Source organism: Sceloporus undulatus, chromosome 3 (assembly GCF_019175285.1).
Source record: "Sceloporus undulatus isolate JIND9_A2432 ecotype Alabama chromosome 3, SceUnd_v1.1, whole genome shotgun sequence".
Lineage (NCBI taxonomy): Eukaryota > Metazoa > Chordata > Lepidosauria > Squamata > Phrynosomatidae > Sceloporus > Sceloporus undulatus.
This window is the reverse complement of record NC_056524.1, coordinates 101154481-101170348: the sequence shown is the minus strand read 5'-3', so window position 1 is coordinate 101170348 and position 15868 is coordinate 101154481. Positions and strand designations below refer to the sequence as shown.

The window sequence follows — 15868 nt, the reverse complement described above, 5'->3', positions numbered from 1 at the left end:
GATACAAAAAATGAATTAAATTTGGAAAGCGTTGCATGACAACGCTTGTGGGTGGGACAAGAGGAAAAAGCACATAACAGATGTTGTACATGATATTATTTAATTCTCCTTTTAAAAATTTAATAAGCTATATTTTCAATTCATGTATTTATTTTTAGGGCATAGTATAGTTTAAAGGACAGTTAGTATATGTCCTGCAAGGTCAAAACACAGTTTTAAATAAAGAACTTTGTTTGGTTTTTGATGGCCTAGCTTGAGCTGATAGTTGCTTCTCCATAAAGAAGGAGCAATTGTGAGCTTTAATATATATTCCATTGCATTATTACCCTCAATATTATTTGTACATACCATTCAGTTAGTTGTACTTATATGATATTCACATGGAAAATCATTTGGGGAGCATTATGCTTTAAATGGAAGTATGAAGTAGCCAGTTGTTATTCAGTTCTCCCAATGTTTCTCACTCAGGTTGTTCTATGAACCTGTTGCTACTCCTTGCGGTCATACCTTCTGCCTCAAATGCCTTGAACGTTGTCTGGACCATAATCCACATTGTCCCCTCTGTAAGGAAAAGCTCTCTGAGGTAAATCTTACACACACACCACTCCTGTGGATTGCTTAAATGGGAAAAAAACACAAGTAAAATGTAAAAAGAATAAAAATGTTTAAATGTTGTTGTTTTTTTTAAAAAAAAGGCAACCAGAAAACCTTTGCTATTAGTAAATTGACTGTGAATGCAATGACCTATAAGAGAAATGGGTGTGCACAAGAAGTTTGGACTGGGGTCAATATGTAACCTGCCTTCCTCCAAAACTGTTTGTTATTTGCTGCAAAACTCAGCAAATTTGAATTACTTTACACTAGTGCCAGCTGTGGCCTAATACCCAAAAGGCAGCAGGTTCCATCTGATGCTGGAAACTAAGCAAGGTCAGCCCTGCTTAGTACTTGGTGGGAGACTGACAATGAATATCAAGTGATGTAGGCTGCATTTCAGAGGAAGGGACTGGCAAAGCCACACCTGAGTACTGTATTTCTTGCCTAAGAACTCCCTATGAAGTTAATGGGGTCACCACAGTCAACAAGTAAGTTGGAAGCATGTATGCATATACAGTGCCAGTTATCTCAGGTGTTATCATCAAAAATAGGTTTGGCAGCTTGCTTAGATCCTTTAAAGTTCACACTGAAAGCTAAAGCATATTAACATGGAAGCACCAGCCACCATAAATGAATGTAGCAATGGGAGTTCCATTTTGTTATTTCAGCATCATGTTCAGAAGCTGTGATACATAAACTAGTTAAGCCGTACTCCTTACCACTACTTGGTTAGCCCAGGTTTCTGTTTTGGCTGTTTAAAAGCTGGAATTAACCATTCACTATTTTATCTGGTTACAGAAATACAATACAAGGCCATGCTGGTAAACTGGGTACTTGGCATACATTCTTTCTTCCACTCTTCAGGCCTTAAAGCTTGGAGGGTTTTGATTTGCCTTGCTAACTTCTTCACTGGATTCTTACCCAGATCCCAAAGTCTCGTTAGGGACTACTGACAAAATAACTTATATTCTTGAACTCATTTTCACAGTTTTTGGCAAGCCGAACTTACAAAAAGTCCGTCCTTACTGAAGAATTAATAGTTCGATACTTGCCAGAAGAATTGTCTGAAAGGAAAAAAGTCTATGAAGAAGAAATGAAGGAATTATCAAAGTAAGTAGTTTTTGTATACAAAAAGAGAATACTGATAAAATTTAATTTTAGTCAAACATGTGAAGAACTGTTCACATTTCCATTTTCCACATACAGACTGCGTCTGTCCTCCTGCTCTCACTGTTAGTATGATTCACACACAGCCCTGTCCTCTGACCACTGTCTGTTTAGTAGAAGATTTAGGTGGGATGCCTGTTGCTTAAACAAGCACAATGACAGTTTGCTGTCACACACTCCTGTACATGCCAGGAAACCAAGAACAAACAGGGCCAGTGTATGCGGTCCCACTTTGCTTTCTTATATTTGGATTTCTAATATTAGGGAGGAGCATCTGTATGAAACAAAGAGAATTGGATGATCTGAGTCAAAACATAGACCTTGTTCTCCAGGAGGCCTGTGAACCAGACCTGTGTAGCCCCTAGCTGTAGTAGCTGTAACTAAAACATCTGTGACAGGCACTTGGAGGATCAGTAGTAAAAAATAAGCACCATTTTCTCCAAAAATCAGCACTGCTAACCTTTTCTTTCTCTGTGATGGTGTGGAGTTTTATAGAGAGTAGACATTTGGGGGAAAGACTGTTAATTGTTTAGTTCTTGGAGGCTCTGTAATAGCAAAATTATTGGCTAATTTTATCATGGAAAATCCTGTGTTTTCCTGTTGTGGTCTGTATGCATCACTCATATGAGGTTGGTGCCTGCACAGAAACACTCTTCAGAACCTTCTAGCTAGGTGAGGTTATTGTGGTGGCTTGCCTGCTGTCCCCAGATCTCATGGTCCAGCAGCCATTTTCTCAGTTATACTACATCTGCCACAGTGTTAGTACACTGTACATCTCTTCTAGCTGAAACCTTCTGTCATATCTTGATGTGTTTTTGTCTTCTTTTTACAACTATCATTTCTTTGTTATGGGAGTAGGGTTTTCCATAGAATAGGTAATTGCGGGAAAATTAAGCTCAGTAGGTAGTTCATGAAAGCTCAAAATTGTTGATTTTTTTTTATTATTTGTCATTAGTCCTGCGGTTAATCCTTAGACTGTTGCTATAACTTTCTCTAATACCATATCACTTGTTGAGAATGTCAGATCCACCAAAGTTATTTTTGGCTTCATAAACTAAAAATGACTCTTTGTTCTCTTACAGTTTGAATAAAGATGTCCCTATCTTTGTGTGCACAATGGCTTTCCCTACCATCCCTTGCCCTCTTCATGTCTTTGAACCTCGCTATCGGCTAATGATAAGGAGATGCATGGAGACGGGCACCAAACAATTTGGCATGTGCTTAGCTGATGAACTGAAAGGGTGAGCAAAGGATTTGGAAGTAACTTGGCAAATATTCTATCAGAAGAGATACTGGAGGTTTAAATTCAGTTGGTTTGGAAGTCTCCCCCGTCACTAGGGTAGGTGGGTTGGCTGCGGTCTCTTTATAGAAGCATAGTCTGGCCAATTTTGAGGCTCATGGAATGAGCTTCGTAACTCCCTCCTCCAGGAAGCACATCAGCTGGCCAGCTGCAGCATTTCTGTTCATTCCTTTGCAAGGCAGAAGTATGTGGTGAGCATGAAATACTGGCCACTGATTTTGCCACCACTGAGTCTTTTAATCTAGAGATGGATCATATCCCAACCACATTCTGTCTCCCTCCTCCACATGCTCTTTTATCCTGCTGTCCTATCACAGCTCTGCATTGCCTAAGATGGAGGCAGCCTGGATTCCTTCTTTGGAGGAACACTACAGCAGTGGCAGTGGGAGGAGGGGGGCGGATATCACACCTCTCAAGCTCTGATACTTGTCTGTTTTGTTGGACAAATTGGATTTTAACACCCCTCTCCTTTTCACCTCCCTACACCTAAAAAGAGAAGGGCTCCTTGTGAGGAGTGGAGCAGGTACTCACCAGGCCATCCCAACTGCAGACCACTTTTCCCACACTATGCACTCTTTTCTTCAGCTGCTCTGGCACAAAGAATGTGTGCCTAGTGGCCAGGGCTTGCCACTGCCTCTGCTGCTGCCATATACCATTTTATTAATAAGGACTTGATTATCTACATTTTTGGTATCGCCAGGAGGTCCTGGAACCAATCCCCCACAGACATCAAGAGCCCACTGCAAGTTCTTTGCTATCTTTTTCTTTTACTTCATCCCCTACATCCCTCATTACACGCTTCTAACTTTTACCCTTGACGTATCTACTTTTACCATTGACATACCCCCACTGATCATATTAAAATCCATACTTTTGGCCCCAAAACCTGCCCGTAACTTAGGCATGAGGTCAAATTATATATGGATATATACACTTAAACACAAGAATAAGTACTCTAAAATGTTTGTACAGCTTGATCCTAGATTTGTTTGTAGAAGGAAGCCATGTGGAGTCAATGAGTAAGCTTAAGAGAGCATCCTTAATGTGGCTCACTGCTTCTTTATCCCATCAGGTTTGCAGATTATGGCTGCATGTTAGAGATCAGGGATGTGAAATTTTTTCCTGATGGACGCTCAGTTGTTGATACAGTTGGGATTCGGCGTTTCAGGGTCTTGAGCCATGGTCAGCGAGATGGGTATAATACTGCAAACATTGAATATCTGGAAGATAAAAAGGTAGGTTTTTTACAGTTGTTTCTCCATTTGCCTTCCAGATGTGCCTTCTCATATTTCAATGACTGTGAAGTAAATCACACTTTTCCTCATTCGCCACCTGACAGCCCCTGTCTGAGCCTTTTAATGCTAATCTATTGTTGGTTGCATTAACTGGTTTTGTATGGTGTTAATGCAAAGTCCTTCTGTAGTGATTTTCACAACATTGCACATTCTTGCACAGAAGTAACATCTTTCCTCTTCTTTACACCACATACAGTGTTTTACTACCCTAACATTAGCACACCTTAATATTTATTGTTTTTTAATAAAAACACTATGCTCAAAACACTTACACAGCTAGGACTCTATCCAAAGTGTCACAACAACCAATAACATATTTATAGAGATGTTTATAACTTTCTTGTCAAACATTGCCTGTCTCTCACTAATTTATCAAATAAAAAGCATAGTTTATAGCAGTTGAGAAAACGTCTGTGTGAGAAGTTTAGACTCTGCTGAAATTAGTGGACTATATGTGCTTCTTTTGTGGGGTAGAGATGGCATATCTAATCTGTTACACCAGGCCTCTTAATGAATCATTGGCACTCTTTAGCTCAATGATACAGCTTTAGAAAGCTCTATCAGATCACATGTCCCTCAGTCATGCTTTGGTCACTGGCTTTTAATCCTGTTAATTTCTGCAACTGGATTCTCCAATAGAACAAAATAAAGGTGCTTTTAAATGAAAGGAAAATATGACTACAAGAAAAATGGGGTATTTTTTATGTATGAAAGGTTTTTAAAATTGTGAAGTCAGACCTCTGTTATATGCAGGTAGGCAGGCTCCAAAGTTGGCAGACTTTGTAATGTCACACATAGTAGCAAAGACATTTGTTTAGTGACTTAAAAGGTGCTCAGAATTAATCTCATCTTATAAGGGTATTTTGTTAGTTCGCTTGTCTTGGTAGTGTTGACACAGTCAGCTACCTCAAAATATATTCCAAGATCTCACTTGGACTCCAGATAAATTTGTGGATAAAAGCACCATGATACATATGGAGATTTAAGATATTTCCACTAGAGCTGGTGTGGAAATGATGTGTCTCAGCAGCTATAGCCAGAATTACTAATGGTGAGGAAGGTTAGGAGTTGCAGTTTGACAACATTTGGAATTCCATATAATTCCCACCCCTGCATTAAAATCCGAATAATGAAATTTTGGCTGTATGTTTTATGTACTCTCTAGAACTCTCTGCTTGGTCTTCTTCTTCCTTAAGAATGCTTGTGAATGACAGTTTATGAATGCTTTTAAATGCAGTGATTAAGATTAAGAGTGAAATCTCTTCGTGCTAAAGCACCATTGAGTGGATGGCATTTGATCCTCCTTAAGAATAAGACCCAGCTAAGTAAAGGTCCCTGAGATTGTTAGTGTAGCTATTATCAGATCCCCTATGTTGTGTGTCCTTTTGCCTAGTGATAGAAGTAAAGTATTTTTCACTTTGCTAATGAATTACTATACTATACGTGAGTGAAAGTTGGGAATTAATACTATGCTGTTGTACCTGAAAGAATGCACTGCCTTAAGGTCTTTGTTTTCACTTTAAAGGAAGATGTTTCTAACAGAGCTTGGAGGAGTGACTTTTTGAACTACAACTCCTTGAATGATGCAGCATGGCCAATGGGATGTAGTCCAAAAGAGTACCTTTCTCAAATTCTGAAAAATATCAGGCAGTTTCTACTGTAGGTTTAGGAGGCAGGATGGGCCTAGATGTGGTTTCACTGTCCTGTGCCCATTCTTGGTGCAGAAATCAAGGTGCTGTGTTGAGAATTGTTAACAAGGAGCTTTACTGTTTTTTAAGTTCAACTTCAGTAAGATCTGTATTGTTTTTGTTGTATTGCACATGAGAGAAAACTGATTTTTGCCCATTGACCAGGTTGAAGGGGCAGAGTATGAAGAACTTGTCCGCCTTCATAATTCAGTCTATGATCAAGCTGTTTCCTGGTTTACTTCTCTGAAGGACAACATGAAAGCTCAAATTCTAAACCACTTTGGGCCAATGCCAGGAAAAGAACATGAACCACAGGTAAACATTATATCTCTTCAAAAAGAGAATGTCCTAAAATACAAATGAGGTGGAAATTGAAGAAATCTACTGCTGTAGATGCTGTGGGTATAAGCTCCCATCATCTACCTCTGGAGTTATAGCAGATTTAAGTGAGAATGAGTTCTGTCCTTTTGCCTGAGCTTTGCATACCTGGATGTGGAGACAGGGTGCATAGGACCTGCATGTGTGAGAGTCTCTGTGTGTTTGAGGGTGGCAGGACAAGGGAGGGTCTGTGTATATGTGTATTGCACACATGTAACCTACAGCCCATCACTTGTTGCTATTTGTATTCCTCAGGAGCAAAATGGTCGCTCACTTCTGCCTTAAAGGGCCTTACACATACCCAGATAGACATCCAGTGATAGTTTGTGTAGGGCAAAATATGAAGTTGATACACAGCAGGCCTCTTCCACCTGTTTGTCCAGTTATGAAGGACAACTGTCTGCATCAGAGACCCCTCTTCCCCCTTAAAAAAATGAAAAATAGATTCTGGAAAAGAGAATTTGAAATAGAGAAGCAGCAAAGATTTTTTGTTCCCCTTCTGTGTCTTCTCTACTATTGTTTCTCTACTTAATGTTTAATAAGCCGCTGAGCTGCTCAGGATTTCAGAGTGAAGACTCTTCACTTAATTTGGTAGCAACAGTGCTATGAAGGGTTCCTGTTTTATGATTTCCAAAAAGACATACCATACTCTTTTCTGGTAATTGATGGATTGTGTTCAGTTAGTACATGCCTCTAAGGTTTAAAAACCCCAAGAACCATAAAACAGAAGAACTTGATAACTGCTTCATGCCACCAATAAATCTTACACATTTGACACTGCTTTAAGTGAGTTTGAGTAAAAGTTAGAATCTCGACTTCTTTGGTCTGGTTGATTTGATTCATTGACCTTTTCTTCATATTACCTTTTCTGAGACTGTAAATCATAGTGTATGCAGGCATTCCACTTGTTGTATGTCACTACCAGCTATGCTGGTCTCAAGATTGCCTTTTTCTGCCTTACCAAATACATGGTCTCTCATCTGGGTTATGCCAACCTAAACATGGTAGGGATATGGTTTAGATAAGCATTCAGTTCTTTTTTTAAAAGCAAAGGTTTATCTTAACTAAATAAGTACCAGTACTGTATTGCAGTGTACCAGTTTGTTATTGCTATAATGTACCTTGTAAACATCTTGATATTTTCTCCATTTCTGTTCTGGCCCATTTTTGCCATTACAATTTTCTCTGTAGTGAGCAAAGATCCAAAAATGTAGCAGAATACTTCATAAGAGTGAGTGTTGGTTTTGTTTGTTATCTTTTGTAATAACTTATATTTCTGATTTCCAAAATATCATTGCAGAAGGATAAGGGTCTGAGAACAGTGCTGAATGTTATCCCTTAGATTATTTTATAAATATTAGGACATTTTAGTTTATTTAGTACTGTCCTTCTAGACTTGCCTATAATAACATGTATACATAGAACCTTTTTTCTTTTCTTTTACAGAGTAATCCCAGTGGTCCAGCTTGGTATTGGTGGCTGTTGGCAGTATTGCCACTGGAGAATAGGGCCCAATTGGCCATTCTTGCCATGACTTCACTTAAAGATCGTCTCATTGCCATACGACGTGTATTAATATTTGTGACACGCAAAAGACCCAGATGACACAGCCTTATTGATACTGAAAGCAGCTGGTTTCAAATGCTCATAAGAAAGATGTTGGAGATGGAACAATTCATCCTTTGAATGACACTGATCTGCTCATTTAATATTCACCATTCTTTGCACAACCTCTATCCAGTAGCTAACCAAGTATTCTGTGCCTATTGACCTGGAGAAATCTGAGCCGAAGTTGTGCCACAATTGCAACATAGCCAATAGTAGTTGCAGTGGTTACTGCTCATAATGGATTGTCTATTTATTGTGATGAGATGACTGTGTCAGAAGCCCTGAAACGTCCCCAGAGTCCCAGTGGGGGGTTTGACTTCTATGTAGCAAGGGCACAGTGGATTAGAAACTGAGAATATGTATTACTAGAATCTTCTGTAAAGGTAGTCAGCTGAAGGAAAAATTCTCCAAAATGTCCCCTAAAAGAAGAATGCACAAAAGACAAGAGGTGTCAATGAACAGGACAACCTTTTAACTGCAGCATGTTGATATAACAATTGGTCTGTGAAGCTAAATTATACTTCCTGGACAAAATGTTCCCTTTCTAAGGATATCTCTCCAAAAGAAGAGCTGGTGAACAGCACTATATCTGATTATAATAACTTAATTCCTTGTGTTTGTAATTTGCATGCTGTATGTGATAAGAAAATTATTTTGAAATATATCTAGGAAGGCTGTCCCCCCCTCCCCAGTCCATATATGAATAAGCTCCAACATCACCATATCACACTAGGGGGAAAGTTGCATATGGACAGCTTGGTCCTTTGTGTCGTGACCTGGAACCCTGCACACATGCAGATCCCATAGATTTCCTTCCCATGTTGGTTGGAATTACCTGTCTATGTGAAATGCTTTTCTCTACCATTGCAGCACTTGAGTATGTTGAGCTCCATTGCTGGGTTATACCCAGAAGATATTCTGATGCTCTACCGTGTTTATTTCAAATTATTCAGTGGCAAACTCACTATAGGCAGTGAGAAAATTAATTGCCATTTTAGATTACCCTTCATGTTAATTATGTATTTTTTAAAAACTTAAAACAGGTAAAATCTAGTTTCCACCTCACTCACAACTGCCATGCAAAACTAATCTGTTATTCTGGAACAGTGTTTCTTAGCACATTTTTTAAAAACCAAAACTTTTAATATTCCTCATTATGTACCGACCACTGTCTGTGCTTGGAGTCTTTGTCCTTGGTGACAATGTGAGAGGAGGCACAAGCTGAATCTGTAAGGCAAATTTCAATGCAAGCTTAAACCAGGTGTTGCTTTCAATTTCTTGTTGGTTTTATAAAATATAGGTAATTGTATTTCAGTGTCCTGATCCCTATGTTTTATTTTTTGTTGTTGTTGAAAAAAGTCATATTAGGAAGAAACTTTAGCAGTAAATATGAAATAGCAAAACACCTCCTAATGCAAACTTTGAGATCTCTAGATTTGTTGAAATAATTGTCCTAACAGGAAGGGAAATAACATTGGTTCAAATTTCAGGATGCTGCACAAATAGAAGGCCAACTGAAAGATTCTCAATCATGTGCAAATCATCTGGCAAGGTGAAATAGTGGCAATACCAAAATATTTTTAAAAGTGCCTCCTTTTTAAAATAGGAAAAGCATGTTTTCTTCAGACAGAGGTGAAAATTCTTGCACATGAGTTTAGGAAGAAATATTATCCAAAAGCTGGTTGACTTCATTGTTTGATATACTGGTATTACTAACTGACTGGTGTTAAATGCTTGTCAGAAGTATCTTATCAGAAGTTGCCCATAGTGGTTTGCTAGGAACTAATCCAAACACCCTGAATGTACTGTAGTTGCCTCTACCTTGAATTCGCCTTTTGTAGTAAGTGAGGACCTGTGACTATTCTTTTAATTGTAGGCTCTGTAACTTGCAACTGATTATCTAATAATGTCTACTATAGCCTTCCTGATAGTTCTACTACCTTTAGCAGAGTTGGTAGATCACATTTATTTGTTCAAATATTTTTAGGGAGCTAACATTAAAGCCAGAGAGAGGGCCTTTTTCCTTCTGTTCATCCCTGGGTGCTATCAGACTTTTCCCAACACAGCCGTCTTCCTGTTAATCCATTGGACTTTAAAAGCTTCCAACATTATCTAGCAAGAGATTTTTTCAAAATGTGCCCTCAACAATTTTTGGCAGGGATCTTCAAACATCTTCATAATTTTTCACAATATCTTTCCCTGTGTTTGCTTAATATTTCTCTTCTAGATTTGGGTTGCCCCCCTCCCCCCGTGACCTACCTCTTTGTCTTTTTCCCCCCTATTTTGGTCTGTGAATATCTAAAGTAACAACTGAGCATAAATTTGCAGTTCAGCATAAACGTATTCCACTAAGTTACTATTTGAGTATGTTTACTTTGATAAACTCTGTTCTCTGCTGGGTTCCAGATATTTGTATCTGATGTTCTGTTTTGGCTGGAGCACTTTTCTGGCAGTCTTCAGTATGGTGTCATTAGCCTTTAATATTAAAGATCAGGTTATCTAGACTTTTAACAATCTCAGGCTAGAATCCAGTTGGTCAGTGTCAACTAGAATTGATCCATTGAAACAACTGTTGTTGCTGTCAACACTTGGTTACTGGATCTAATCTAGTTGGGAGCAAACAGGATTTGGCTTCAGTCTGTCAAGTGACTAAATACTTCAACCAATGTATGTGATGAATGCCAAAAAATTTAAATCTGTTTTTTGTGTCTTTGACTGGTTGACTGATTATGTAAGGGAACAGAGCATTAAGGTGTCTCTCTAGTCCAAAATGCCTTGCAGAAAAAATGTTCAGGACATATTTTATTGAGTATAACAGGGAAGGGAGAGGCATTCCAGCCTCCCTTATAAAAAGCAAACATGCAAAAACCTGTTTTCCATCATTGGCCTGCCATGTAAGGCTTCAAGCTAATAAATAGATTTTGAAGTTGAAGTTCAACCTCTTTTGAATTTCACAGACCATACCAATTGTTTGCTACTGTGGCCTTTTATCTACTACTTTTAAATGTCCTTTCTTCTTTTCACTGAGACTGCTGTGTGAATCCAGTGAGGTGATAATCAGCAGATTTCTGCTTCTTTGGTTTGTGCTGCAATTAATTTTCAAAGGAAATAAATGGCAAAACTATTCAGAAAGCTGTATGTGTTAGTCATACAGAATTTTGCATAACGGAAGGCCTGGTGTTTGGTAGCGCCTTAATTTTGCAGCTCTGGAATGATTGTATCAACAAAGCACCACAAAACCCAGATCTTGAGCTTGTGACCAGTTGTGTTTTTTTTAAAAGCATATTTATGTAGATTAAACTTGAAACAAAATCCTTATCTGTTTTGAAGTTAGTTGAAGATGTGTGTGGGTGGGTGTAAGTGTACATATGTATAAATATAAATTATTCATCTGCGCCTTTTTGTACTTAGTTAAAAAAAACAAAACAAAACAAAAAAACAGGTATGTGTTAAAACCATGTTTGGCACTTGTTGCATAAAACAAAGCCAAACCCTTTTTTTAAAAAAAATATTGCTGCAATGTTCATTTCATGTACATTTGGAGTATTCATGGGAAAATGTATTTATGTGATATTTGGAATAAAATAAATTCAGTTAATGAATGACTTCTGTATTTTTTCCAGCCATGTTAGATAACACTAGAGGTTTCATAAGTAGTCAGATATTCTTTTGTGAGAATCTCTGACTATATTTGGTTTACCTAGAGCTGTAGATGTGTGTGTGTGTGTGTGTGTGTGTGTGTGTGTGTGTGTGTGTGTGGCTATACATATATGTGTTTCTATAGGAAAGGAATACAGTCAGCCCTTCTTATACACAGATTTTTTATACACGGATTCAAGCATCCACGGTTTGAAAATGTTCCAAAAAAAGTATAAATTTCAAATATCAAACCTTGATTTCCCATTTTTCATAAGGGACACCATTTTGCTATGTCATTATATTTAATGGGACTTGAGCATACATGGACTTTGTTATACACGGGGGATCCTGGAACCAAACCCCAGCGTATAGCAAGGGTCCACTGTACAACTGAAAAAGGAAGAAAAGAGTTTAAACAAATCTTTCTGTTGTTCCCAGTCAATTCCAGAGGATGCTTTGTATTAATATGTCTCTGCATGCTTGCATGCATCTGTACATTTCCTTCTACTTAGGAGGAAAATACACAATAAGGAAAGAAGAATGGATTAAGCATACATCATTGTGCTGCCCCGCTTCCTTCTACTTACATTAATAAGCAAATTCCAGAATGGATCACTGAAGCTGAGCGTCACATGTAGGTTTAGCCTGTGAACAATTTATCTTGAGGTGTGTTTGTTTTTTCTTAATCTGTACAGAACTAGTTAAAATTTAACAGCTAACTAGAAAGTGTTTGATCCCCTATACCCACCTTTTGACTCTGTACCAACAAAAGTTCTTTGCTTAGCTGTTTCAAATATAGCATTTAACAGCACAACTTGGCTCTGTTAATGTCCCCCTCCTTGTCTTTAAAAATAATAATATACTTTTAGCAATAGTGTGTCAGTGCATTGGGGAAATTTTAAATCTGTAACTTCAAAAAACTTATTTAAAAAATGAAAATTTGCCAGTCAAGTGATAGGACCACCTCAGGTAATCACACCCTGATTTTAAAAAATCTTTGGAAAGGAATTGTTATGGACAGAATGGAATAAATGGCTGCGAAGATGACATCAGCTGGTATGGAAGGTCTATTCTGAGAAGCCATACTTCTGTGGACAAATTCTGAAGAGCCCTCTTATTTATTTACTCAGAGTTAAGTACTACTGTGTTCATTGGGCCTGTGTATGTGTATATGCATGTGCCATCTTCAGTTCAGCTGTCAACTGTCAGAGATGGTTTTGCAAGTGACTGTGAGATGCATCTGCTATCATTGGCAGAATTATGCGACCACCACTGCCACCAGTAAGTGAGTAAAGTTGCAATAAAGAATTGTCCCTGCAGTAGTCCTAGCTTCTGCACCTTCAAGCATAACTCACTGGAGATGAGCAGCAAATAAAGCCCCATTGCTATGGATGGATGGATGGCTTTTAAAGAGGGTTTCAGGATCATTTGTGGTTGTGGCAATAGTGCCACGCCTGCAGATGAGAATATAAATAGGTTAAATTGTCCCAAGTCTAACTTACAACTTACACCATAACTGCCCAACAGGATGTCAGCCAAAAGGTCCTCAAAATTTTGGATGGGAGCTCCTTAGAGATAAAAGGGATTGTGCCTTATGCACCGTAGGAGGGGTTAAATGTACCACTTCTTATATTATAAATGAATATGCATTTAACTAATCATCCAAACATAGATGTCTACATGCTACCCAGGTACAGCTGTACTCTTGATCTGTACTCTGGAATTAAGTGGGACAAATATAAGTTCTCACATACATTGGCACCTGTGTACAAACAGTCTAACAATATAAGCAACCCTATAGAGTGTAACTTTGAAATAAATAGTATTTGAAAACAAGTTTCTCAGAAATATGAAAGTTAAGACTAGATGTGAAATTGTCAAAGAGGGGTTTGGTTTTTCTTCCTGTTTGTGGCACGATTTCACGCCCCTCGTGTGATCTCAGCGATGTCTATGTTCTGTCCATTTTTTGTCTGTACATTGTAGCTACCTTGCAGAGTAAATTGCCAGAGACTATGAAGAACATATGTCCGGTACTTAATCCTTGAGAAGTGTGAGGGAAAGAGAAGCCCTTGAGAGGATGTCAGCAAAAGGAAAGGCATGGCCTGGGATGTTGATTTATATGGTGGCTTTATTCAAAGTTAGACAACCTTCCCCAGAAAGAGATGGGGTGTCAGTTGTGTGACATAGGTGGTTTAAAATGAAAAATGAAAAATTAGCTAACTTCTTAAAAAGGGCTTGTTATGCATGTCCTGTAACCTGCGTGCCATTAAATTCTCCTGAAGCTTTTGGAGTATTTAGTGTTAAGCTCCATTTGCAAGATTAAAGTCTCCTCTAAGCACCAACACATGTAGGCAAGCCATAGCTTATGTGTCACGTCACTGAACTGCAGGGACCTCCACATTAACTAGTGCTAATAGTTCTTTAGTTATTCCTTGTGCAGTGGCTATGCAGGTTTACAGTTAAAGGTTGTTCCCCCACCTCCCAGAATGTTAATAATCTTGCTGAATACCAGGGCCTGTAGGATTTATTTCAGAGGAAGGAACTGGCAAAACCACCTCTGAGTATTCCTTGCCCAAGAAAACACTATGATATTCATTGGGTCACCATAAGTTGACAGGCAACTTGAAGGCATGTGTACATGCATAAATGCACAATATAATTTATATTTATTATTTATAATATTTATATTATATTTATAATTTGCACCTATCTCATATCCTTTAAAGCAGCAAATGCCATCAGCCAACCAAATGCCTATGGAAACCCACAAACTCAATATGAATGAACTAACTCCTACTTGCATTCCCCAAACACTGTTGTACAGAAGAATACTGCCATACTTCTTCTGATACTGGTGGTAATGTATAGCTATCATGATGTAGCTATTGATAGCCTTATCCTTAACCGTCTAACTAAAAGTTTCTATGTACAGCGCTGTGTAAATTGACAGCGCTTTATAAATAAAGAATAATAATAATAATAATAATAATAATAATAATAATAATAATAATAATACTGTATATACTCATGTATAAGTCTAGAAATTTAGGTTAAAAAATTGACCCCAAAAACCTGACTCAACTTATCCATGGGTCAATGAAAGTACTGTATTTTAATGCATATATATTATGGTGAAAGGCAAGAGTTTAATCTGCCCTGGAAGTAATGACCCACTTCTATTCTCCCAGCCATTCAGCCTTTAGTGTGCGCACAAATAGTTATGTCTGCTGGAGTTTTGTAAGTTCTTTGGCATTGTTTTCCTTTACTTCGTCCTTTACATCCTTCATTACATGTGTTTACGTTTTACCGTCAACTTATCCACAAATTACTGTATATCAAAATCCAGAATTTTGGCCCTAAAACTTGCCCTCGACTTGTTTATGAGGTCGATTCATAGTCGAGTATATATGGTAATTCCTCATCAATGTTGTTCAAACTGGTGCCATCACTACATTTTGTAGTAGCAAATGCCATTGTTTTAACTTTACAACAATACTTCAGAGGCTAATTTATAGTCTTACCCTGATTATTCGGGTCAGAAGCTCAGAACATCAGGGAGTTAAACATTAAACTGGGAAATTATGTGCTGTTTTCAATGTCTGTGTCTGTTTGCCCTATTTCTCTTGATGCTTTACTCTGATATGTCCTGACGTTATAATGAGCCAGGACTGAAGTTGTAATTGAATTGATTTTCAAATGATTTTAACAGTGTGTCTTCAGAATGCAAATCACTTTCATGGGTGAGAACAGTGCTCTCTCCTACAAGATGAAAATTGTGTAATTTAAAACCCAAGTCACTCCAACCCTCAGCCAGATGTAAAAAGAGACCTTAAGCCCTGAGTAGCTGGCTTTTATTTTTGCATGCTCTCATGCTGAGAGATTACCGTGAGCTACAAAACAGGACTGGAAAGGTAACTGTGAACCCAGAAGGGATTTGGATGGGTCACTGCAGATGGAAGCTTATGCCACAATAAATGTTACTTTAAAGGTAACCCAACACTTTCATGTTGCAACAGATTAACAAGACTTAATCTGCAAATTCCAGAAGGATAGCAAGTGATGGAGTTCAGACAATAGATAGAAAAGATATCTGAAAATGTTTTTGGATCGCGGCATGACTCTGCCTACTGCAGGTTTGTAATGTTATAAGAAAAGGCTAATTTAAATGTTTGGATGGAAAAGGGAAATGGAACATTGTA

The 15868-nt window shown here is 38.1% G+C and overlaps 1 protein-coding gene across 1 annotated transcript in view; it reads left to right on the top strand.

The window, feature by feature from the left end:
- The window catches only part of LONRF2 (LON peptidase N-terminal domain and ring finger 2), a 38386-nt gene extending 26758 nt beyond the window's left edge, over positions 1-11628 (top strand). Inside the window, exons 7-12 of the mRNA XM_042458729.1 lie at positions 469-583; positions 1583-1704; positions 2844-3002; positions 4134-4296; positions 6210-6359; positions 7869-11628. Of these exons, the coding sequence (XP_042314663.1) occupies positions 469-583; positions 1583-1704; positions 2844-3002; positions 4134-4296; positions 6210-6359; positions 7869-8027 (868 nt within the window). The 3' untranslated portion in view covers positions 8028-11628. The remainder of the gene's footprint in view (positions 1-468; positions 584-1582; positions 1705-2843; positions 3003-4133; positions 4297-6209; positions 6360-7868) is intronic.
- Positions 11629-15868: the final 4240 nt, after the last annotated feature.